Below are 26,352 nucleotides of genomic sequence, written 5' to 3'. Positions count from 1 at the left end.
CACTTAGACCATACTAAAGCCACAGACAGCCAGGCAACTAGCATTTCCAGAAGCAGATCAGTGGCTGCCTATATGTCCAGTAAAACATTGCTCTATGTATATGCTGTACTACTACCCAGAGCTCCAGTGATTCCAATATAGTCCCAGAGGCTGCAATGTGGTGGACTTTAGAAAAAGAAGTGTGTACAGAAAATCTGAGCTGAAATAAATTCATACTGAGTAACATACAATGAGGACACACAATAAAAAATACCTGATTTACAGGTGCGTTCGCAATCTTCCTTAGTATCAAAACGCTTTCCAAATCCTCTACATTTTCTTTTGTTGAATTTCATGCACGATTTTAGCCACTCATCATAATACCATTCTTGATAAAACGGTGAAATGCTCTCATCAGTTGGAAAGAATGGAGGAGGGTCACAAAGTATATCTGAGAACAGAAATAAATACCTCAATATTGAATAGCAAAGAAAAAAGATATGATAACAGAATGACTATTGTAACTTTATAGAACAAGTTTCTGCTGGGCTGGATATACAACCAATGAATAATTAATGAATAAATATTGAGCGACGTACAATGACAAACAGAAAAAAATATACCTGGTTTGCACGAAGTCTCGCATTCTTCCTGAGTAGCAAAATTGTTTTCATTTCCGCCACAAATGTCAGTGAAAAATTGCTCGCAAGTGCCCGTCTCCTTCTTATAGTAATAGCGTGGGATGGGCATCCGATTTTGCCCACCTGTGTGCACGATACATGTACCGGGGTCTAGAGGCTGGTCACAAACTGGAAAGAAACAAAACCTAAATATCAAACAACAATGGACACGATTAGTGATAAAGACGACTGTTGGAACATTACTGAAAAGTTTCATCGGGGATGGAAGACACTTGTCTCGCAGTCTTCTTTGGTAAGAAAATTGTTTGCATTTCCTTGGCAACCGCCATTTCTAAATATTTGGCAAATACCTGTCTCCTTATCATAGTAATAGCGCTGTACATACCCCTTATATCACAGCTGTCAAACTGTTGGCCTTCCAGCTGTTTCAGAACTACAAGTCTAATAAGGTATTGCAAGGCTGGCAGTTACACGCATGACTCCCGCAGGCAGAGGCATGATGGGACTCGTAAGGTCCGCAACAGCGGGGTGGGGAGGGGGGGACAACAGTTTGGCACCCCTACAGATTCTGGATGGACCCTCTGCACACTGCTTCACCCTTCCCAGCAAACTATGCAATGAAAAACAGGGATATTTACCTCACATATATTGCAATACATGTTTAACCACTCAAGGACCGGGCCTATTTTTTGTTTACAAGTTAAAATCTGTTTGTTTTTTGCTAGAAAATTACTTAGAACCCCCAAACATTATATATCTATTTTTTCTAACACCCTAGAGAATAAAATGACGGTCATTGGAATACTTTCTGTCACATTGTATTTGTGCAACGTTCTTATAAGTGCACTTTTTATGGGAATAAATACAGTTTTCTCCTATTGTCTTATAGGGCTCCTCCCTCCAGGACGGGAAACACGTCTACCCAATCAGATAAAAAGGGTGCTCCTCCAAGCCCTCCTCAGTTTTAATCCAAGTGCCGCCGGAAGGCTCTGAAAGACCTAACACACCAACAACAACGTCAGTAAACATCCTCACCACCAGTCAATTTAAACAACCCCGGGTGGGAAACCAGGCTGTCCTGGAAGACTCCTATAAAAAGAGTTTTTCTCCTATCGTCTTCCAGGACAGCCTCTGAGATGATAAGCAAGGAACTCACTCTGTTAGGTCCTCCAGGCAGAGGTTCCACCCTTTCTCCCGGGTGCCTGATCCTTACGGCAGCCAGGTCCATGCGGCAATGCTTTGCGAATGTGGAGTAGCTGGACCACGTCGCTGCTCTGCAGATTTCCTCCTGAGTGGCACCGGCCTTCTCTGCCCACGAAGCTGACACCGCCCTAGTTGAATGTGCCTTAACTAGAGGGGCTTGCCTCCCTGCCAACCTGTATGCTCCCAAAACCGTCATTCTAATCCATCTGACTATGGTGGATTTAGATGCCTTAAGTCCTTTGCGTGCCCCCGCAAAATTCACCAACAAAGATTCCGACTTCCTGAAGTCTTTGCTAGTTTTTAAATAAACTAAAAGGTTAAGCCTAACATCAACTCAACTGAGTCCTCCTTCCTCATCACCTTCTGAGGAGAAGTAAAGTGTTGGCAGGATAATGTCTTGAGTTCTGTGAAAAGAAGAAACTGTAGAAGAAACCCTGAGGAGGAAACTAGGATCTGTTTTAAGCACAACCCTATCCTCCCAGAATCAACAAAAAAGGCTCTCTAATCGAGAGCGCCTGCAACTCGCTCCCTCTTCAGGCTGAGGCAATTGCCATCAGGAAAGCTGTTCTTAAAAATACCCATTTAGCATCAGATCTCTCCAGAGGTTCGAAGGGACTCCTTGTAAGAGTATTAAGTACCCAGGTTAAATCCCAGGAGGTGCAGGCTCTGACCTTCACTGGCCCAGACCTGGAGAGGGCTTTAAAGACATTCTTTAGAAAATGATCTTGCTGCAGGGGGACCTGAAGAAAGACGCCCAAATCGGCAGCCTGTACCTTCAAGGCGCTGACAGAAAGCCCTAATTCTACTCCTGCCTGTAAGAAGTACCGCACTGCTGGGATACCTGGATCTTCCTGCCCCTGTTCTGCCAACCAGGAATTGAACCTCTTCCACACCTTGGTGTAAATGGTCCTGGTCACTGGCTTACAGCATTCCAAGAGAGTCTTGATGATCCCTTCTGGAAAAAACTTTGGGCCCTTACCAGCTGTTCCTCAGATATTATGCTGTAAGTCTGAGGGTCTCTATTTGAGAATGCCGGATAGGGCCTTGTGTAACCAGATCCTCCCTCCTCCAAAGATGAATCCGAGGATATATTGCCAATCTCTTTAGGACTGCAAACCAGGCCCTTCTTGGCCCAAAACAATCAGAATGAGCTCCGTTACCTGGGTCTGAAATTTCTGCCCGCCGCAACCAGCCTTACTGGGGGAAAGGCATAGTACAGGTTGAAGTGCCATGCACTGACGAAGGCATCTATCCCTCGATCCTGTGAGTGCAGGGAGAAGAACTGAGCAACCTTCTTGTTGCTTTCTGAGGTGAGCAAATACACCTCTGGTCTGCCCCAAGACCTGCTCGAACACTTCCGGGTTGAGTGACCATTCGTCCCGTTTCACACACTGACGACTAAAAGTCCACCAGCGAGTCCTGAGCCTCCTTCAGATGAGCCACTGACAGACACTAGATTCATCTCGACCCAAGAAAAAATTTCTCCTGCTATCTTCTGCAAAACAGGGCTCCTGGTCCCCCCCTGCTTGTTTATATAGGCAACAGCTGCATTGTGCGACCTTACTCGGAGGTGTTGTCCCCTTATTTTCTTGCTGGAAGGCTACTATCGGCCCCTGTACTGCCAGAAATTCTACCCAAGTGGATAAAAAGGGTGGTCCTCCAGGCCCTCCTCAGTTTTTGTTTCCTGCCGGACGGGAAGTGTCATGGTTATGCAGTGATCTTCCTCTGTTTGCTTACCTCCCCTCATGTGTTCTGACTAAGAGGCCAGCCACTTCCACCTGGTGGTTTTTATAACCTCTCCTCTAAGTGTGGCTCCACCCCAGGCCCTATCGGGGAACCCTATATTAACCTGTGCACTGCAAGCCAGCAGTGCTGATAAACCATTGTGTATCATTGTGTTTGGCTTCCTGTTTCCTGCTTGCTGTGTGCTCTACGTTTGACTCGGTTACCGGCCTTGGCGTGTTCTCAACGATTCCCGCCTGCTTGCGACCTTGACCTTTTGCATGTCTGACCATCCCTGTCTGCCTGTGACCCTGAACCTTTGGCGTGTACTCTGTTGTTCCTGTCTGCTAGTTGCCCTGACCCCTGCCGTATCCCCTTACTATCCTTGTCGTTCCAGTCTGCTGCTTCCTTCTCCTGTAGTCTACTGTGAGCGTGAGCTGTGAGACCCTAGGGGCCGTGACCTGGAGCCAGAATGCAGCGAAGTCGATCCTCACCACTGGAGTCTCTGGCGAATACCCACTGGCTCTTAGACTCCGCGCCCTGGGGAATCTATGCTCCAGCTCCCATTGGGATCTGTGTTAGTGATCCTGTAGACCTGTGTCCTGAATCTCCCTGGGTACAATCCGCAGCAGTCAGTCCTAAGGTCCACTACCTAGCGGTGCACTTCTGACTCCTACGGAGTGCACCTGTCACCTGGTCTCAGGTGACCTGACAGGAAGGAAGCATGTGAGGAGTCGGTACAGTTTTCTAAGCATGACCTCATGTATCAGGGGGTCTCTGCTTAAAAATTCAGAGTTTTCCCTGTGCTCAAATCTCTAGTGAAAGCGATCCTGCTGGAGTGGGAGCACCCTGAGAGGAGACCGTTCTTTTCAGGCAGTCTCAAACGCAGCTTTTCCTTTGTGAAGGATGCGGCCCAGCCTTGGAACAGGGTTCCTAAGTAGGTTGCACCGCTAGCAAAGGTGTCCATTAAGGACCCACTGTACAAATGAGGTGATGTGCTGTTAAAGAGGGCTTGGGATGCCTCCTATATTGCACTCAAACCTGTCCTTGCAGCCACCTGGGTGGCTAGAAATTTTGAATGCTGGTTAACTCAGTTACATTCTCATTTTTTTGCAGGCATGTCCCAGCAACAGCGGCTGAAATCCTTTCCCTTACTATTTAAGGCAGTTGGGTTCCTGGCTGATGCTTCTGCAGAGTCGGTAAAGCTAGTGGCCGGGTCTGAGGCTTTGGTTAACACGCCAAGAAGGGCTGTATGGCCGAAAGCCTGGTCGGGTGATGCAGAATCTAAACTCAGGTTTTGTGGATTACCTTCTCAGGCGATCACCTTTTTGGCCCTGGGCTCCAGGAGGCCCTGGAACGTACCCAGGACAAGAAGAAATCCTTTCCAGAGAATAAGAAGCCTGAGAGCAGATGTCTTTGTCGAGGGCTTAGGCAACAAACCCAGCAGGAGAGAGAGGGTCGTCCTAAAAAAAATAAATAAAAAAAAATAAAAAAACACTGGTCGGGTCACTGGGGGCATGAAAGAGGAGGAATACTATTCAATTCTCCTCAGACCCCCTCAAAAGCCCAGTGTCTCCGGTGTCTCAGTGGGAGGAAGGTTGGGGGATTTCCTCCCACAATGGACCAACGCAACTTCAATTCCGTTTATATTAGAGATTATAAAAAAACAGTTACAAGTTGGAGTTCAGGGCCATTCCCCAACCTACCTTCCTAGTAACCAAGTTACCCAGAGACTGGGAGAAGGCAGAAGCCCTGAGTCTTCTGTTGGGAGAGTTGTTAGATCAACAGGTCATCAGCCGAGTACCAGATGCAGAACACAGACGGGGGGGTATTTTGCCACGTGTTCGCAGTTCGAAAGCCATCAGGTTGATCTTCAATCTCAAGCCCCTGAACAGGTTCATCAGATACAAGTGGTTCAGGATGGAGTCAATCTTTACGATAGCGAACCTTCTGTTTCCCAATGGCTTTATGACAACAATCGACCTCAGGGACGCATATTTGCATGTACCGTTACATCGGAAATTCCAGAAATTCTGACAGTCGGGGTGAACTTGGAAATTCTCCTCTTCCAGTTCTAGGTACTTCCGCTTGGCCTAGCATCCTCTCCCAGGATTTTTACAAAGGTCCTGGCAGAAGCCCTAGCTCTGCTGCGGGTCAGGGCCATTACAGTGATCCACTATTTGGACGATCTTCTGTTTGTCGCCCGGTTTTACCAACAGCTAGAGGAGGATCTACAGAGGGTGCAGCATTTCCTGCATTCTCTTGGTTGGTTGATCAATCTGGACAAGTCCCAGTTGATCCCAACCTAGGAAGTACTGTATCTGGGTTAGAGAATCTCCTCTGTAGAGGGGAAGGGCTTTCTCCCATCAGAGAAGATAGAGAAGGTAAGTCTGGCAGTAGCACAGCTTCAGACTAATCAGTGAGCCCAGGTCAGAGATGTTATGAGAGTGATAGGCTTAATGACATCCTGTTTTCCAGCAGTCCCTTGGGCAAGGATTCATCAGTGCGCACTGCAAACTGTTCTTATGCATTGCTGGGATGGCAGCCAACAGGGCTTGGATCAGCACATGCTGATTCCCACCAGGGTCAGAAGGTCTTTGTGGTGGTGGCGAACCAGTCGCAGGTTGGACAGGGGTCTGTTGTGGTTCAGAACAACAGCTCTGGTGCTGACAACAGACGCCAGCTCTTTTGGCTGGGGTGCACACCCGGAAAGGAATCTGGCTCAAGGATCCTGGTCTCAGGTGGAAGCCAGACAGACTTCAGTTCAGAGGGAATTGCTGGCAGTACAGAGGGCGATTAGTAGCTTTCCAGCAAGAAAATAAGGGGACAACACCTCCGAGTAAGATCGCACAATGCAGCTGTTGTTGCCTATATAAACAAGCAGGGGGCGGACCAGGAGCCCTGCTTTGCGGAAGATAGCAGGAGAAATTTTCTCTTGGGTCGAGATGAATATAGTGTCTGTCAGTGGCTCATCTGAAGGAGGCTCAGGACTCACTGGCGGACTTTCTTAGTCGTCAGTGTGTGAAATGGGACGAATGGTCACTCAACCCGGAAGTGTTCGAGCAGGTCTTGGGGCAGACCAGAGGTGGATTTGTTCGCCTCAGAAAGCAACAAGAAGGTTGCTCAGTTCTTCTCCCTGCACTCGCAGGATCAAGCCAGAGGGATAGATGCCTTCGTCAGTGCATGGCACTTCAACCTGTGCTATGCCTTTCCCCCAGTAAGGCTGGTTGCGGCGGGCCTTCAGAAATTTCAGACCCAGGTAACAGAGCTCATTCTGATAGCCCCATTTTGGGCCAAGAAGGGCCTGGTTTGCAGTCCTAAAGAGATTGGCAATATATCCTCGGATTCATCTTTCGAGGAGGGAGGATCTGGTTACACAAGGCCCTATCCGGAATTCTCAAATAGAGACCCTCAGACTTACAGTGTAATATCTGAGTAACAGCTGGTAAGGGCCCAAGGTTTTTTCCAGAAGGGATCATCAAGACTCTTGGAATGCCGTAAGCCAGTGACCAGGGCCATTTACACCAAGGTGTGGAAGAGGTTCAATTCCTGGTTGGCAGAACAGGGGCAGGAAGATCCAGGAATCCCAGCAGTGCGGTGGTACTTACAGGCAGGAGTAGAATTAGGGCTTTCTGTTAGCGCCTTGAAGGTATAGGCTGCTGCTTTGGGCGTCCTTTCTTCAGGTCCCCCTGCAGCAAGATCATTTTCTAAAGAATGTCTTTAAAGCCCTCTCCAGGTCTGGGCCAGTGAAGGTCAGAGCCTGTCCCTCCTGGGATTTCGCCTGGGTACTTAATACTCTTACAAGGAGTCCCTTCGAACCTCCGGAGAGATCTGATGCTAAATGGGTATTTTTAAGAACAGCTTTCCTGATGGCAATTGCCTCAGCCTGAAGAGGGAGTGAGTTGCAGACGCTCTTGATTAGAGAGCCTTTTTTGTTGATTCTGGGAGGATAGGGTTGTGCTTAAAACAGATCCTAGTTTCCTCCCCAGGGTTTCTTCTACTTTTCACAGAACTCAAGACATTATCCTGCTAACATTTTACTCCTCCTCAGAAGGTGATGAGGAAGGATGATGAGGAGTTGATGTTAGGCGTAGCCTTTTAGTTTATTTAAAAATCAGATGGATTAGGATGACGGTTTTGGGGACATACAGGTTGGCAGGGAGGCAAGCGCCTCTAGTTAAGGCACATTCAACTAGGGCGGTGTCAGCTTCGTGGGCAGAGAAGGCCGGTGCCACTCCGGAGGAGATCTGCAGAGGAGCGACGTGGTCTAGCTACTCCACGTTCCCAAAGCATTGCCACGTGGACCTGGCTGCCAATAAGTATCAGGCACCTGGGAGAAAGGGCGGGACCTCTGTCTGGACGACCTAACAGAGTAAGTTCCTTGCTTATCTCAGAGGCTGTCCTGGAAGACGATAGGAGAAAACCAGAGTTAGACTTACCGGTAACTCTTTTTCTAGGAGTCTTCCAGGACAGCCTGGTTTCCCACCCGGGGTTGTTTAAATTGACTGGTGGTGATGATGTTTACTGACGTTGTTGTTAGTGTGTTAGGTCTTTCAGAGCCTTCCGGCGGTACTTGGATTAAAACTGAGGAGGGCTTGGAGGACCACCCTTTTTATCTGATTGGGTAGATGTGTTTCCTGTCCCAGAGGTAGGAGCCGTATATCTCAGAGGCTGTCCTGGAAGACTCCTAGAAAAAGAGTTACCGGTAAGTCTAACTCCATTTTTTTTTTTTTAATTAGCCCAATTTTTTTATTTTTTTTATATTCTGAAAGACGATGTTACACCGATTTAAATTAATACTCAACATGTCACACTTAAAAATTGTGCCCGTTCGTGGAATGGTGAGAAACTTTTACCCTTAAAAATCTCCATAGGCGACATTTAAAACCATTTTACAGGTCGCATATTTTAAATTGCAGAGTAGGTCTAGGGCTAGAATTATTGCTCTGGTGGTGACACCTCACATGTGGGGTTTGAACAATGTTTTCATATGGGGGCGCTACTCACGTATGCGTTTGCTTCTGCACACAAGCTCAGTGGGATGGGGCACGTTAAAATATCCCTGTGTTTTACTGCATAGTTTGCTGGGAAGGGTGTAGCAGTGTGCAGAGGGTCCATCCAGAATTTGTAGTGTTAATATGTGGTCACACCCCTTTAGCACCTATTAGTTCAAATACATGTACAAGCTTTTGGGATTTGAGCACAGGTACATTTTTTTTTTTTTTTTTTTTTTTTTTTTTTACTGCTTGGACCGATTACATGGACTGATTTCTGGAGGCAAGTCAGATTCCTCCTGAAAAAAAAATCCTGAATATGAAAGAGCAATGGCAAAAGATATGATTGTAATCCATGAGTCTGTCCTGTGATATAAACTATATTTTATATGCAAATAATTGTTCACCACTGATAATGCTCTCTTGTTCCAGGTAACATCTGGGAACAGAAGCCGGTCAAAGAAAAACCTTGCATGTCACTCTTTGAGCTTACAACTCATGGACAGTAAGCGAACCAGTGTTCATTTTGTCGACTAAATGAACACTATTTTATTAAAACTAAAACAATTCAGCTGACTAAAATATAACTAAAACTGCATTTTAGTCAAGACTATGACTAGTTTTCTAAAGTCTAGGAGCTTAGGGGCATGGAGGATCTCACAGCTACCTTGAACAACCGTGAGGAGATCTTTCGTTATACCTGGAGGCCCTGGCAACATTTTGTATATACTGATGGCTATCTTCAGGAAGTTATGTAGCCTTACTGACCTTCTGAACTTAAAGCCTCTCGCCCAGGGTGTTAGCCTATCTTTTTATTTCTTTCCATATGTGTGTGTGTTTCCTTTTGTGCACAGACACTTGGTCCCCTTCATCTATTCTTTTCTGACTGCCCTTCCCCTTTGTCCTTCCTATCTCTCCCCCCCCCTCCCCCCCTCCTTTTTTGTCTACCCCCTACTCCATATGTTTGCCTCAGCTCTGGGGTGTTACACCATTTGGGTATAGGATTATCTATCTATACTATCATAGTCTCATCTTCCCCTTTCTGGGTCATACTGGCCACCGAGATGTTTGACTTCCCGGCACACTATTTTACTATATAGAGTTGAACCTTTGTAAAATTTGAGTCTGTGTTCGAGGTCTCACCTACCGCTACTCTATATGCCCTACATGCTATGCAAGTTGATGACTATTTTTGAGTCCGCAATGTTATATATGACCATTTATACCCTTTTTACCAGGCCTTCTGGCATTTTGATCCTACCATGTGACTTTCCTTGTTAAATTGACTATGCTTTACATTTTATTTTTCAACTTGTTTGTAAATTGCAATTTCTTAGAAAATAAAGGAATTACAAAAAATTCAATAAAAATGTATATATGTTTTATAAGAATATATGACTTAATATTTTTAGGTTTAATCATGAGAGGTGGGCCTAATTACTGTTATCTGTGTAGCAGTACCCTCGTGAAGGGCTGCTGAGTTGGTTATAGCAATCCGCCAATCACCCTACTGCCGACCTCCCATTCACCATGTTAAAGACATTAAACAGTCAATGATTTTGTTTTCTTTCTGTTTATTGCCGGGATATAACTTGGAAGAAACAAAGGTGCTATGAGACGCCCATAAAGATTTCACTTTGTAGGATATCATCCATGGCCTTGGCCTAATAAATGGATTTTCCCTGTAGAATCCTTACTGTAGACTATTGCTTCTTCTGTTACTTGGCATATCTGACTGAAGATTTACTATTCAATGCTTTCAGTTGAAACAAGTAGAATCACTCTGAATATTTCCCCTCTAGACTGATGTGGTTTTCCTGTTACCTATCAGAGAGCCAAAGGCCTATAACTCCCACCTTCCATGGCTCAAAAAACGAAACAGCACCACAGTCTCTGGAAGTTCCTGTCTAGTGATGGACGAACTTCCGACGGGACGTTTCGCGAACGCGAAACGCGAACGGGCACAAACGTTCGCGAAAACGACCGTTCGCCGCGGGCTCCATTGACTTCAATGGGAGGCGAATTTCGCAAACCTTTAGGTCGAATTTGCGGCCACGGGGTAATTATTAGGGGGTAGCACGTAGTCCCACCACCTGGACAATAGCATAATACATGTATGAGGTGAATTTGGGATCGATAACTACAAGCATTTTTTTTTTATTTGGGAAATTGTTCTGACAATTCAGGACTATGGAGCTAATGAAGGCAATGGAGGAGAGGGAAGGTCAGGGACCAGGGTAGGCAAACAAGAGGGTGCAGGAGATACAGAGCACTGACAGCAGCACCGTAATACAGAGCACTGACATCAGCACCGTGACATACAGCGCTGACAGCAGCTCCGTGACATACAGCGCTGACAGCAGCTCCGTGACATACAGCGCTGACAGCAGCTCCGTGACATACAGCGCTGACAGCAGCTCCGTGACATACAGCGCTGACAGCAGCTCCGTGACATACAGCGCTGACAGCAGCTCCGTGACATACAGCGCTGACAGCAGCACCGTGACATACAGCGCTGACAGCAGCTCCGTGACATACAGCGCTGACAGCAGCTCCGTGACATACAGCGCTGACAGCAGCTCCGTGACATACAGCACTGACAGCAGCTCCGTGACATACAGCGCTGACAGCAGCTCCGTGACATACAGCGCTGACAGCAGCACCGTGACATACAGCGCTGACAGCAGCTCCGTGACATACAGCGCTGACAGCAGCTCCGTGACATACAGCGCTGACAGCAGCTCCGTGACATACAGCGCTGACAGCAGCTCCGTGACATACAGCGCTGACAGCAGCTCCGTGACATACAGCGCTGACAGCAGCTCCGTGACATACAGCGCTGACAGCAGCTCCGTGACATACAGCGCTGACAGCAGCTCCGTGACATACAGCGCTGACAGCAGCACCGTAAGCAGCCCCAGGAGGAAGTCAGCACAGCACAGGGATGGTGTGATCCCCTCATAATAAGAACCCCCAGGAGGAAGTCAGCACAGCACAGGGATGGTGGGAGCCCCTCATAATAAGAACCCCCAGGAGGAAGTCAGCACAGCACAGGGATGGTGGGAGCCCCTCAGAATAAGAACACCCAGGAGGAAGTCAGCACAGCACAGGGATGGTGGGAACCCCTCATAATAAGCAGCCCCAGTAGAAATATGACACCGCTCAACCTCTTCAAAGAGGAGGGTAGGGGCATATAGTACGGTGTGCTTTTTTGGGTCAGGGAAGTGAGCCAAATGAATTAAGAAGGTCTGTGTGCTTGATTCCAAAAATTGTTTATAGACATATACATGGTCTACTGATCACATGTGTTGAATTCCTCCGAGATCCATGCCTCATTCATTTTTAGAAATGTGAGGTAGTTAACACTGTCGTGAGCTAGGCGAGTACGCTTATCGGTCACAATCCCCCCTGCTGCGCTGAACGTCCTTTCGGACAGGACACTGGATGAGGGGCAAGCCAACAGTTCGATTGCAAATTGGGCAAGCTCTGGCCAGAGGTCAAGCCTGCCCACCCAGTAGTCTAGGGGTTCATCACTCCTCAGAGCGTCCACATCGGCCGTTAACCCAATGTAGTCGGACACCTGACGGTCTAGGCGTTCCCTGATGCTGGATCCGGATGACACCTGTCGATGGGTCGGCTGAAAGAATGACCTCATATCCGAAGTCACCAACACATCTTCAAACCGGCCTCTTCTTGCAGGCGCTGTTGGATTGGTACCCGCAAATCCTTCTCTGGGAGTGGGAATTGCTCCTCTGCCAGCGCACGCAAAAGCAGAATGCAGCATTTCTCGAAGCAAGGCCTGGAAGTGCTGCATTCTGACAGCCCTCTGCGACGGCGGTAACATTTCCGCCATTTTGTGTTTGTACCGGGGATCTAAGTACGTTGCCACCCAGTACTGGTCCTTGACCCTCATGCTTTTTATACGGGGGTCCCTATTAAAACACTGGAGCATGAAGGCCCCCATTTGCACTCAAGCGGAAGGTATGTGGTGGTGGTGGTGTTGTTGGTGGTAGTGTCTTTGGGGGTGCACATAGCAGAGAGTGAAGAAGAGGGTGCAGATCGAGAGGATGAGGAGGGTGCAGAAGAATAAGGCTGAGTGAGCCACTCAACCAAGTCTGGTGCGTCCTTTAAAGTAATTGAACGCACCTTCTGCAACTTCCCACTTTGGCTCAAGGCTGTTGCTCCTGCCCTACCCCTACCACCCCTGCGGAAGGGCCTGCCTCTTCCTCTGCCTGTCATTTTTTAAATCACCCTGTGACAAAACTCTTAGTCCCTATACCGCTGAAGGACTGCTGCAGTATAGGGCAGCGGTCAGCAGTAGTGCACGTCAACCCTATGTATTGTGGACCGATAGCGGTCCTTACAGAACAGCAGACTGTACTGCACTCAGGCCTATGTACCGTAGCACCCTATACCAAGTTACCAGTCCTTATAAGAACTTTTGTGGACCAAGCAGGTTGTGTGTTAGTGATTAGCAGACTGTACGTCAGTCCCTATACCAATGAAGGACTGCTGCAGTATAGGGCAGCGGTCAGCAGTAGTGCACGTCAACCCTATGTATTGTGGACCGATAGCGGTCCTTACAGAACAGCAGACTGTACTGCACTCAGGCCTATGTACCGTAGCACCCTATACCAAGTTACCAGTCCTTATAAGAACTTTTGTGGACCAAGCAGGTTGTGTGTTAGTGATTAGCAGACTGTACGTCAGTCCCTATACCAATGAAGGACTGCTGCAGTATAGGGCAGCGGTCAGCAGTAGTGCACGGCAACCCTATGTATTGTGGACCGATAGCGGTCCTTACAGAACAGCAGACTGTAACGCACTCAGGCCTATGTACCGTAGCACCCTATACCAAGTTACCAGTCCTTATAAGAACTTTTGTGGACCAAGCAGGTTGTGTGTTAGTGATTAGCAGACTGTACGTCAGTCCCTATACCAATGAAGGACTGCTGCAGTATAGGGCAGCGGTCAGCAGTAGTGCACGGCAACCCTATGTATTGTGGACCGATAGCGGTCCTTACAGAACAGCAGACTGTACTGCACTCAGGCCTATGTACCGTAGCACCCTATACCAAGTTACCAGTCCTTATAAGAACTTTTGTGGACCAAGCAGGTTGTGTGTTAGTGTTTAGCAGACTGTGCGTCAGTCCCTATACCGCTGAAGGACTGCTGCAGTATAGGGCAGCGGTCAGCAGTAGTGCACGGCAACCCTATGTATTGTGGACCGATAGCGGTCCTTACAGAACAGCAGACTGTAACGCACTCAGGCCTATGTACCGTAGCACCCTATACCAAGTTACCAGTCCTTATAAGAACTTTTGTGGACCAAGCAGGTTGTGTGTTAGTGATTAGCAGACTGTACGTCAGTCCCTATACCAATGAAGGACTGCTGCAGTATAGGGCAGCGGTCAGCAGTAGTGCACGGCAACCCTATGTATTGTGGACCGATAGCGGTCCTTACAGAACAGCAGACTGTAACGCACTCAGGCCTATGTACCGTAGCACCCTATACCAAGTTACCAGTCCTTATAAGAACTTTTGTGGACCAAGCAGGTTGTGTGTTAGTGATTAGCAGACTGTACGTCAGTCCCTATACCAATGAAGGACTGCTGCAGTATAGGGCAGCGGTCAGCAGTAGTGCACGTCAACCCTATGTATTGTGGACCGATAGCGGTCCTTACAGAACAGCAGACTGTACTGCACTCAGGCCTATGTACCGTAGCACCCTATACCAAGTTACCAGTCCTTATAAGAACTTTTGTGGACCAAGCAGGTTGTGTGTTAGTGTTTAGCAGACTGTGCGTCAGTCCCTATACCGCTGAAGGACTGCTGCAGTATAGGGCAGCGGTCAGCAGTAGTGCACGGCAACCCTATGTATTGTGGACCGATAGCGGTCCTTACAGAACAGCAGACTGTAACGCACTCAGGCCTATGTACCGTAGCACCCTATACCAAGTTACCAGTCCTTATAAGAACTTTTGTGGACCAAGCAGGTTGTGTGTTAGTGATTAGCAGACTGTACGTCAGTCCCTATACCAATGAAGGACTGCTGCAGTATAGGGCAGCGGTCAGCAGTAGTGCACGGCAACCCTATGTATTGTGGACCGATAGCGGTCCTTACAGAACAGCAGACTGTAACGCACTCAGGCCTATGTACCGTAGCACCCTATACCAAGTTACCAGTCCTTATAAGAACTTTTGTGGACCAAGCAGGTTGTGTGTTAGTGTTTAGCAGACTGTGCGTCAGTCCCTATACCGCTGAAGGACTGCTGCAGTATAGGGCAGCGGTCAGCAGTAGTGCACGGCAACCCTATGTATTGTGGACCGATAGCGGTCCTTACAGAACAGCAGACTGTAACGCACTCAGGCCTATGTACCGTAGCACCCTATACCAAGTTACCAGTCCTTATAAGAACTTTTGTGGACCAAGCAGGTTGTGTGTTAGTGATTAGCAGACTGTACGTCAGTCCCTATACCAATGAAGGACTGCTGCAGTATAGGGCAGCGGTCAGCAGTAGTGCACGGCAACCCTATGTATTGTGGACCGATAGCGGTCCTTACAGAACAGCAGACTGTAACGCACTCAGGCCTATGTACCGTAGCACCCTATACCAAGTTACCAGTCCTTATAAGAACTTTTGTGGACCAAGCAGGTTGTGTGTTAGTGATTAGCAGACTGTACGTCAGTCCCTATACCAATGAAGGACTGCTGCAGTATAGGGCAGCGGTCAGCAGTAGTGCACGGCAACCCTATGTATTGTGGACCGATAGCGGTCCTTACAGAACAGCAGACTGTAACGCACTCAGGCCTATGTACCGTAGCACCCTATACCAAGTTACCAGTCCTTATAAGAACTTTTGTGGACCAAGCAGGTTGTGTGTTAGTGATTAGCAGACTGTACGTCAGTCCCTATACCAATGAAGGACTGCTGCAGTATAGGGCAGCGGTCAGCAGTAGTGCACGGCAACCCTATGTATTGTGGACCGATAGCGGTCCTTACAGAACAGCAGACTGTAACGCACTCAGGCCTATGTACCGTAGCACCCTATACCAAGTTACCAGTCCTTATAAGAACTTTTGTGGACCAAGCAGGTTGTGTATTAGTGTTTAGCAGACTGTGCGTCAGTCCCTATACCGCTGAAGGACTGCTGCAGTATAGGGCAGCGGTCAGCAGTAGTGCACGGCAACCCTATGTATTGTGGACCGATAGCAGTCCTTACAGAACAGCAGACTGTACTGCACTCAGGCCTATGTACCGTAGCACCCTATACCAAGTTACCAGTCCTTATAAGAACTTTTGTGGACCAAGCAGGTTGTGTGTTAGTGTTTAGCAGACTGTGCGTCAGTCCCTATACCGCTGAAGGACTGCTGCAGTATAGGGCAGCGGTCAGCAGTAGTGCACGTCAACCCTATGTATTGTGGACCGATAGCGGTCCTTACAGAACAGCAGACTGTAACGCACTCAGGCCTATGTACCGTAGCACCCTATACCAAGTTACCAGTCCTTATAAGAACTTTTGTGGACCAAGCAGGTTGTGTATTAGTGTTTAGCAGACTGTGCGTCAGTCCCTATACCGCTGAAGGACTGCTGCAGTATAGGGCAGCGGTCAGCAGTAGTGCACGGCAACCCTATCTATTGTGGACCGATAGCGGTCCTTACAGAACAGCAGACTGTACCGCACCCAAGCCTATGTACCGTAGCACCCTAGACAGACCAAGTTACCAGTCCTTATAAGAACTTTTGTGGAACAAGTGAGTTGTGAATGATTAGCAGACTGCAGCAGAAGGGCAGCAGTCAAGTATAATATTCTTTCTATATTTGGAAGAAAGAATATTATACGTGTACAAGCCTATTACCGTACCACTGATACCAGTCCTGAAAAGAACCTTTGTGGAACTAATAGTAACAGCAAGTCTTTAAAATTATCCTCACTGCCTGACACACTGCTTCCTGCCTGTCCCTATACAAATTGGCAAAAAAGAGTAGGCTGGAACGATTAGCTGGAACAGCTCTTTTGTGGACCTGATAGTAACAGCTAATGATGATGATGATGATGATGATGAAGAAAGACTAATCTGGCTGAGCTGTCCCTAAAATAGCAGCATACAGCGCTCTGTCCCTTTATCTAAACTGACAAAAGAAACTCAGGCTGCTGACCTAACACCTATACCAGTCCTGAAAAGAACTTTTGTGTACCAAATAGCTAGCGTTTTCTCTGTCCCTACTCCACACAGGATCCTTTCCCTACAGTGACAGAAGAAAGAATGTAAAATGGCCACCGGATCGGGTGTATTTATAGGTTAGGGGGAATGTCCAAGTGTCCATGAGCTGTCATGTCTCAATTGGTTGTCCTGTAACACATGATAAACGTGTCACGAAAGGTTAAAGTTCTTGTATACATTAAACACGTAAGTCCGCCGGGGCGAACGACGGAAAAAGGCGTTCGAACCCGCGGACGGCGAAAGTCGGAAATTCGCCGCGAAACGACCGCCGGGCGAACCGTTCGGCCATCACTATTCCTGTCCACTTCTGTTCATGCTGTGCTCCCCGGTCACACAGCATGCTACACTACTCTCTCTCCAGCTTCTGCTTCTTTTGCAAGTTACACTGACCTTCTCCTTTGGATCAAAGTCCTGTGTTCCCCAGTCACAGAACCCCAATCTACTTCCGCCACTTCATTGCTACTTCTTATACTTGATCTGCTCCAGCATGCTAGTCTTGCGTGCCCTGGTCACACAAACTTGATACTTTCTCATGGAGATGAAGATCTTTCCCTAGAACTCCTTCCTAGCGGCGCCTCCATTTCTCCTCCATGCATGGCGCATCCCCGCGTAGGGACACCCGGTACAGCACCTCAGCACTCCATGCTGTCTTTCCTGTGCTCAAACTCCTCCCGGAAGATTGTGACCCCAGCTTATATGGGAGGCCTGCGCCCTGCCAACACCAAGAGATAATTGGTCAGGGCTCCTCACATGAGCTGCCTGCCACTCAGGTCTCAAGTCCAGCCTCCCTTCCAGAACAATTATTCTGTAAGCAGAGGAGGATCTCTGAGCCAAAGTACAGGTGGCCACAACCCCCACTATACTGACACTCCCATTCCCAGATCAAAACAACCAGGCCTGAAATGAAATACAGGCCTGGCTAAATTTACCTGCACCTGGGCCCTGCAACTAGAAAAATATTAATCTAGCACCTACCTGTAAGTATAGGGTGCTACATCTGTGTCTCAAAAGACTAACGTCTTTTGGTCTGTTGTCTGCATAGTAACTAAGTTACCCTATTTGTAGAGATGGCCATTTCAGACATTGTAGCTCTACCTGATCACAAGTCCTTGAACCACTTGCTTACTGGGCACTTAAACCCCCCTCAGTCCCAGACCAATTTTCAGCTTTCAGCGCTGATGCACTTTGAATGACAATTGCGCGGGCATACAACACTGTACCCAAATGAAATTTTTATCATTTTTTCCCCACAAATAGAGCTTTCTTTTGGTGGTATTTAGTTACAGCTCGGAGTTTTATTTTTTGCTAAACAAACAAAAAAAGATGCAAAAAAAAAAAAAATCATGTTTAATAGTTTGTTATAAAATTTTGCAAACGGGTCATTTTTCTCCTTCATTGAAGTGCGCTGATGAGGCGGCACTGATAGGCTGCACTGGTGGGCACTGATGGGCTGCATTGGTGGGCACTGATGGGCTGCACTGGTGGGCACTGATAGGCATAGTTAAGGCGGCACTAATAGGCACAGAAAAGGTGGCACCAATGGGCACAGATAAGGCGGCACTGATGGGCAAAGATGGGCACGGATGGGTGGCACGGATGGGCACTGATAGGTACCACTGATAGATGGGACTGATGGGCACTGATAGGTGGCACTGCTGGGCACTGATGGGCGGCACTGCTGGGCACGGATAAGTGGCACTGGGGTGCAGCACCTTTGAGGCAGATTGTGGGCACTGCTGGGTGGCACTGTGGGTGGCACTGCTGGGCACTGCTGGGTGGCACTGCTGGGCACTGCTGGGTGGCACTGTGGGCACTGCTGGGTGGCACTGACGGGGTCACTTACTTTTTAGACATGTGGCACTGCAGGGGGCAGGTGGGCACTGGCAGGGGGCAGGTGGGCACTAGCAGGGCTGGCCGTGATCGGGACTAATGTCCCGATAACGGCCGCCGGTGATCGGCTTTTTTTTTTCTCCTCGCGCTGACAGCACGAGGAGGAGTAATAGCCGATTACCGGCTCCGTTATATCACATGATCAGCTGTCATTGGCTGACAGCTGATCACGTGATAAGGGGTCGGGATCGACCCCTTGCACGGATCGGTGATCAGGCGAGTCTCATGGACTCGCCGATCACAGAGCGCACCGCGCGCGCGCCCCTCAGGGGGCGCGCAGGCCGCTCGTGCACGGGACGACGTCAATAGACGTAGTCCCGGAAAAGGAGATCCGTGCTGTAGCCGTCATTTGGCTATAGCGCGGATCTCAAGTGGTTAAATGCTACTTTATCTTATATCAAAGAGGGTTGACTGTTGTAAACCAAGAGATAATACTTTACACAGGTAATTGGGTTTTCAGACAGAGAGGCACTGGAGATAGCCTCTTGCTTATGTGGGAAGCATGATGACAAACTAGACTAGAAATTACAGCCAATCAGAATTTGATTAAACTCTGGACCAATGACAAGGTTCCAGGGGGGCAGAACCTGGATTGCTGGGAATAGGGGCAGGGGGGTATAAAAGACAGTGCAGAGAGCTACACACCCTCTCTTCCTCTCGTTGTGTGCCCCCCCCCCCCCTCAAGAATGGTAACATAAGGGATGTCATTCTGCAGCTGAAGGAGGTGGACGGAAGAGTCCCTGACATGACCCCGGAGATGTTTGGAAAGAAGATGATCTTGGAGCAAGGGTTCAGCAAAGCGGAGAGACACTGACAGTGCAGATCTTCACAAAAGGTATTTTCTTTATAACTTTTGTGTCCTTTCAGGTCTGCAGACAATTCTGGGAGATGGTGAAGACTTGTGGCCCGGAATCCCCAATCTGAGTATCTGAGTACCTGAGCACCTGTCAGCCCATCCGAGTACCTGAGTACCTGTCCCAGCCCATCTGAGTACCTGAGTACTGGAGTACCTGTCACAGTCCATCTGAGTATCTGAGTACCTGAGCACCTGTCAGCCCGTCGGAGTACCAGAGTACCTGTCACCAGCCCGTCGGAGTAACGGAGTACCTGTCACCAGCCCGTCGGAGTAACGGAGTACCTGTCACCAGCCCGTCGGAGTAACGGAGTACCTGTCACCAGCCCGTCGGAGTAACAGAGTACCTGTCACCAGCCCGTCGGAGTAACGGAGTACCTGTCACCAGCCCGTCGGAGTAACGGAGTACCTGTCACCAGCCCGTCGGAGTAACGGAGTACCTGTCACCAGCCCGTCGGAGTAACGGAGTACCTGTCACCAGCCCGTCGGAGTAACGGAGTACCTATTTGCAGACCATGCCTCATAGAATATACGTTGAGGTGTTTGCTTTCCAAAACGGGATCATTTTGGGGGCAATTCCATTGTCCTGGTGCTCCAGGACCTTCAAAAGTGTGATAGGTAGGAACGAAATTAGATGTGTAATTTATGCTCCTAGAACGCCTGAAGGTACCCTTTCCATGTTGGACCTCTGTATATGGCCAGGCTGTGTAAAAGTCTCACACATGTGGTATCGCAATACTCAGGAGGAGTAGCAGAATGTATTTTGGGGTGCAATTTTTGCTATATACATGCTATGTGTTAGAAATATCTTATAAATGGACAACTTTGTGTAAAAAAAAATGTTTTCATTTTCTTTCCACGTATTCCGAAGACTTGTGGAAAAAAAAATAACTGTTCAAAAGACTCATAATGCTTCATAGAATATACTTTGGGGTGTTAGTTTTCCAAAATGGGGTCATTTCGTGGGTAATTCTACTGTCCTGGTGCTCCAGGGCCTTCACAAATGTAATAGGTCGTTAGGAAATTAGAGGTGTAATTTATGCTCCTAGAACCCCTTACGGTGCTCCCTGCATGTTGGACCTCTCTGTGTGGCCAGCCTGTGTAAAAGTCTCACACATGGTATCGCCATACTCAGGAAGAGTTGCAGAATGTATTTTGGGGTGTAATTGGAAGTATGCATATGCTGTGTATGAGAAATAACTTATGCCAATTTTGTATAAAAAAAATAAAATAATTCTTCTTCCTTTTCCCAAGAATTGTGGGAAAAAATTACAACTTTAAAAAACTCACCATGCCTCTTACTAAATACCTTGGACTGTCTACTTTTCAAAAAAGGGGTCATTTGGGGGTATTTGTACTTTCCTGACATTTCAGAGCCTCAAGAAATGAGATAGGCCGTCAGTGCATCAGGTGTGATCAGATGTGATCAGATGTGATAAATTTTCAATGATTTGCACCATAGCTTGTAGACTAACTTTCAAAGAGACTAAATAATATCCACTAATTTGGGTTATTTTTACCAAAGAGATGTAGCAGTATAAAATTTGGCCCAAATTTATGAACATAAATGACTTATTTGCAAAATTTTATCATAGAAACTAAAAAAAGTGTTTTTTTTCAAAATTTTCGCTAATTATTCACTTATGTTGCAAAAAAAAAAAAACCCAGTGGTGATTAAATACCACCAAAAGCTCTATTTGTATGAAAAAAATGTTGTTTGGGTACAGTGTTGCATGACTGAGTAATTGGCATTCAAAGTGTGAGAGCGCTGAAAGCTAAAAATTGGTCTGGGAAGGAAGGGTATATAAATGCACTGTATTGAAGTGGTTAAAAAAAATTTGGTTCGGGGTTTTTTTCAACGACTTTTATACTTTTATCGGTTTTGCCTAGACCCAACAATGCATTATAGCCACGAGTAGTTTTAAATTACTTTTTTCCTTTAGAAATTAAATTTTGCTCTCGGACTGTTCTAAACACGCAAAACATTTGCCACTTTAGGAGGCATACTATAGACACCCCCCAGGAAGGAAATTTAAAGGGATATTTCACTTTTATTGTTTCATTTTAAGCATTATTAAAATCACTGCTCCCAAAAAAACTGACGTTTTTAAAACTTTTTTTTGCATTGATACATGTCCCCTGAGGCAGGACCCAGGTCCCCAAACACTTCTTATGACAATAACTTGCATTCAAGCCTTTAAAATTAACACTTTTGATTATTCACATTCGTATCCCATAGACTTTAACAGTGTTTGTTGGTTCTTGCCAAATTTTTTGCCTGTTCGCATGTTCTGCAAATTCTGGATGGACCCTCTGCACACTGCTACACCCTTCCCAGCAAACTATGCAATGAAAAACAGGGATATTTAGCTCACATATATTGCAATACATGTTTAACCACTTAAGGACCGGGCCTTTTTTCCAAACTTGTTATTTACAAGTTAAAATTATTATATATATTTTTCTTTTGCTAGAAAATTACTTAGAACCCCCAAACATTATATAAATATTTTTTCTAACACCCTAGAGAATAAAATGTTGGTCATTGCAATACTTTCTGTCACACCGTATTTGAGCAACGTTCATACAAGCACACTTTTTTGGGAAAAAATACACTTTTGAATTAAAGTTAGCCCAATTTTTTTATACTATAAAAGATGTTATGCCGAGGAAATTGATACCCACACTTCAAAATTGTGCCTGCTCGGGGGCGTGGCCAAGACAGGGGCGTGGTCAAGACAGGCATGTAAAAGGACAAATCTCCCACAGCTCCTGGTTCAAACAATGGAACAAGCATACATTGACAGCCCTTCCAATTCGGCCAGGGAGGTATGGCAGGCTGCACAAGATGCCTATCAGCATCTGCTCTCCTCCTCGGCCGAGAAGAAGAGGTTCTTTACTAAGCAGGCATTTTTTGAGGGTGAGAAAACTGGACGTCCTCTTGGTGCGGATTGTGAACTCCCATCAATGTTCGCCTGCAATAGGAGCTATAAGGTCTCAAGCGGGTAATATAGTGAGCCACCAGAATTGATCATGCAGGAGTTAACTGTTTTTTACGAGACCTTGTATAACCCTTGCACGGTGTACACTCAAGAGGACTTAGACTTATACTTGAGCCAAATAGCCTTCCCTGAACTGTCGGAGAGTCAACGCACTTTACTGGAAGCCCCGCTTACAGTGGAGGAGCTACAGGTGGCGGGTGGGACTTTTCCCAACTGTAAGGCCCCAGGGGAGGATGGTATACCAATAGAAGTATATAAGCAGTACTCTGGGGCTCTACTACCACAACTATTAAAAGTTTTCAATGATGCTAGAGAGAGAGAAGCCCTCCCCCCTCCATATCCAAAGCAAATATAGTCCTATTACTCAAACCTGGCAAGAACCCTGTAGACCCAGGGGCATACCGACCAATTTTGTTGCTCCAAAATGATGTTAAAATACTAGCAAAGGCACTGGTTATTAGAATGAACAGGGTGATAACATCTATTGTGCGTGATGACCAGGCTGGCTTCATGCCCAATAAATCCACAGCAGTTAATTTAAGAAGACTGTTTCTCAATGTCCAGCCACGGGCGGACAATATGGGCAGTAGAGCACTGCTGTCATTAGATGCCACAAAGGCGTTCGACAGCATAGACTGGAATTACCTATGGTCAGTTATGCAGAGATTTGGGTTCGGTCCAAAGTATATTGCCTGGGTAAAACTCCTATATGGCCTACCACAGGCAGCCATTAGGGGCTTCGCTCACTGTCACTGAGCTTTGTGTTGAGAGGAACGAGCCAGGGATGCCCCCTGCCCCCTCTCCTCTTCGTACTAGCTATTGAGCCACTGGCCATTGACATCAGGACAAATCAACACATTATAGGCTTCCGCTATAATGACCTGCAAGAAAAGGTCATGCTATAAGCGGATGACACGCTCCTTTTTTGGGGGGACACGGATACTTCCCTCAGGGAAGCCATGTTGGCCATATCCAAATTTGGAGGATTTTTGGGCCTACTTATTAACTGGTCAAAATCTGCCTTGCTCCTGCTGGATGGGGATGATACACAGGTAATTAACTCTGCCTGCCCTTTACCCATAGCCACGTCCTTTAAATATCTAGGGATTCAAACCGAGAGATTTTCTGCAATTAAACGTTGCTCCCCTGCTACTGAGGTTTAGAGACAAGGTTAAAACCTGGAAATCACTCTTCCTATCAGTTGCGGGTAGGGTAAACTTAATCAAGATGATCCTTATGCCGCAATTATATTTTCTTCATAACACTCCCATGGTGATTCCACTGGAGACGTTTCATACCGTTAACACCATCTTTCGCAGCCTTATATGGAGGGATAAAAACCCCAGGATCAAAATACAACATCTGCAAGGACAGCAATGCCAAGCCCCTGGTTGTACTACATAGCAGCGCAGTTGCAGCACCTTAGTGCCATGTCTCCCTCAGCGGGGGGGGGGGGGGGGGGCGGCAGAGAATAGGCCGCAAAGCTCTTCACAAAAACTACTATTACACAATGTACACAGGGGACCTATTCCCATGGGCTTGAATGCTTTGGCCTTTTCCAAACCTCACAAAAAATATCCCACCCTTAATTTAATTCAGAAAGTATGGAATACGTCTAAATATCTCCAAAACACAGAAGGATACAAAGAGTACAGTCCCATCTGGTGGAATGACACATACACTGAACTGGCCAAACTACAGGCGGGTGCTAGGTAGGTGGAAGAGGTATGGGGTCACACACCTTAAACACATATTCCTCAATGGGGTGTTGCACACCTTTTGAGGATTTGAAAGATACCTATGGTCTCCCATCATCAATGCATAGACATATACCGTTCAGAGTGGCGACTGTCTTGGACCCCGGTAGTCACCATTCTGGAGGATGCTGCCTTGTCTAAGGGATTTATCTCTCAATGCTATGCTATCCTGCTGCAATCCAGATGAGGCGGCATCCTCTGAAGGTAAGGGAAAGCTGGGAGGCGGATGCTGGACAATTAGATGGAGAACAGTGGGAAGAAATATTCCAGGCAGTGAGTAAGTGTTCATTAAAAGGTATCGCAAAGGCAGACACAGCTGTATATCCTGATCAGAACGTACTACACCCCCCACAGGCTTCACTTGATGAATTCACAACTTGACCCTACATGTACTAGATGTAAAAGAGAACACGGGAGCCTTATACACATGCTATGACAATGCCCCAAACTACATATGCACTGGGCAAACGTAGTGACCTAAGTAAATTCAGCATTCAAGGTCTCCCTCCCACAGGACCCGAGAGCATGCCTCTTGGGTGCTCTGGAGGAATACGAGTGGGGTGAAAGCTGTAGAGAGGCTGTGCAAAGAGTCCCATTTCAGGCAAGAAAAATAATCATGCTACATTGGAGATCCAAGACTTCACCGACCAAAAAGGAGTGGATTGATAATATTGGAATGATGTTACGTATGGAAAAACTAATATACCAGCATAGAGGCAGCACACAATTTGAGAAACTGTGGGCAATGTGGCTAGATGTACCGGGACTGGCTCCAGTAGCGGCGCACCTATTGTGGGGGGAGGCCGTCATATGACGGCCTCCCGTTTAAACAGGGAATGCGCGCGATCGTGCGCGCGCATCCCTGTTTCTTCGGTGGTGGCGTGTCACGGAGACACCGCTCGCCACTGAAAGGCGTGAACATGGCTGTTATGGCTGTTTACCACGTGATCGGCCGTGATGAAGTCACGGCCGATCACAGATGGTCACACCCCAACTGTGCACGACGCATGTGCGCGATCGTGAGCGCGCTGCGCATGCACGTCGGTGGCGGCGTGTTCCCTGGGAACACTGATTATCACTGACGCTGGTAAACAGCCATTGGCCAGCTGTTTACCCACGTGATCGGCTGTGATCCTTTCACAGCCGATCACTAAAATGTAAACAAACCGCGGTAACGAGATGTTACCGGGTTCTCCTCCTCACACACCGATCGTGTGTGAGGAGGAGATTGCGGTAACATCTCGTTACCGCCTACAGTACACATCAAGCACACTGATTGCCCCCCAATAAAGAGGACCTGTCACCACCCCTCATAGTACCTGTCAATCACAGTCCATCAGAGTACCTGTCACAGTCCATCAGAGTATTTGAGTACCTGTCACAGTCCATCAGAGTATTTGAGTACCTGTCCCAGCCCATCAGAGTACCCGAGTACCTGTCCCAGCCCATCAGAGTACCCGAGTACCTGTCCCAGCCCATCAGAGTACCCGAGTACCTGTCCCAGCCCATCAGAGTACCCGAGTACCTGTCCCAGCCCATCAGAGTACCCGAGTACCTGTCCCAGCCCATCAGAGTACCCGAGTACCTGTCCCAGCCCATCAGAGTACCCGAGTACCTGTCCCAGCCCATCAGAGTACCCGAGTACATGTCCCAGCCCATCAGAGTACCCGAGTACCTGTCCCAGCCCATCAGAGTACCCGAGTACCTGTCCCAGCCCATCAGAGTACCCGAGTACCTGTCCCAGCCCATCAGAGTACCCGAGTACCTGTCCCAGCCCATCAGAGTACCCGAGTACCTGTCCCAGCCCATCAGAGTACCCGAGTACCTGTCCCGGCCCATCAGAGTACCCGAGTACCTGTCCCGGCCCATCAGAGTACCCGAGTACCTGTCCCGGCCCATCAGAGTACCCGAATACCTGTCACGGCCCATCAGAGTACCCGAGTACCTGTCCCAGCCCATCAGAGTACCTGTCCCAGCCCATCAGAGTACCCGAGTACCTGTCCCAGCCCATCAGAGTACCCGAGTACCTGTCCCAGCCCATCAGAGTACCCGAGTACCTGTCCCAGCCCATCAGAGTACCCGAG

General features: G+C 47.6%; 1 protein-coding gene across 2 annotated transcripts in view; it reads right to left on the bottom strand.

Annotated features, from left to right (window-relative positions):
* Window positions 1–26,352, bottom strand: part of LOC143995990 (carboxypeptidase inhibitor SmCI-like) — a 90,828-nt gene that overhangs the window by 49,525 nt on the left and 14,951 nt on the right. For both annotated transcript variants that reach the window (XM_077490780.1, XM_077490781.1), the window contains 2 exons: window positions 603–788; window positions 254–430 (listed from right to left, as the gene is read on the bottom strand). In XM_077490780.1, the coding sequence (XP_077346906.1) occupies window positions 254–430; window positions 603–788 (363 nt within the window). The remainder of the gene's footprint in view (window positions 1–253; window positions 431–602; window positions 789–26,352) is intronic.

The sequence above is a fragment of the Lithobates pipiens genome, unplaced genomic scaffold, assembly GCF_037356315.1.
Source record: "Lithobates pipiens isolate NorthernLeopardFrog02 unplaced genomic scaffold, aLitPip1_a1.2 Scaffold_19, whole genome shotgun sequence".
NCBI lineage: Eukaryota > Metazoa > Chordata > Amphibia > Anura > Ranidae > Lithobates > Lithobates pipiens.
The sequence above is the reverse complement of the archived record's forward strand: the minus strand, read 5'-3'. Positions and strand labels throughout refer to the sequence as shown.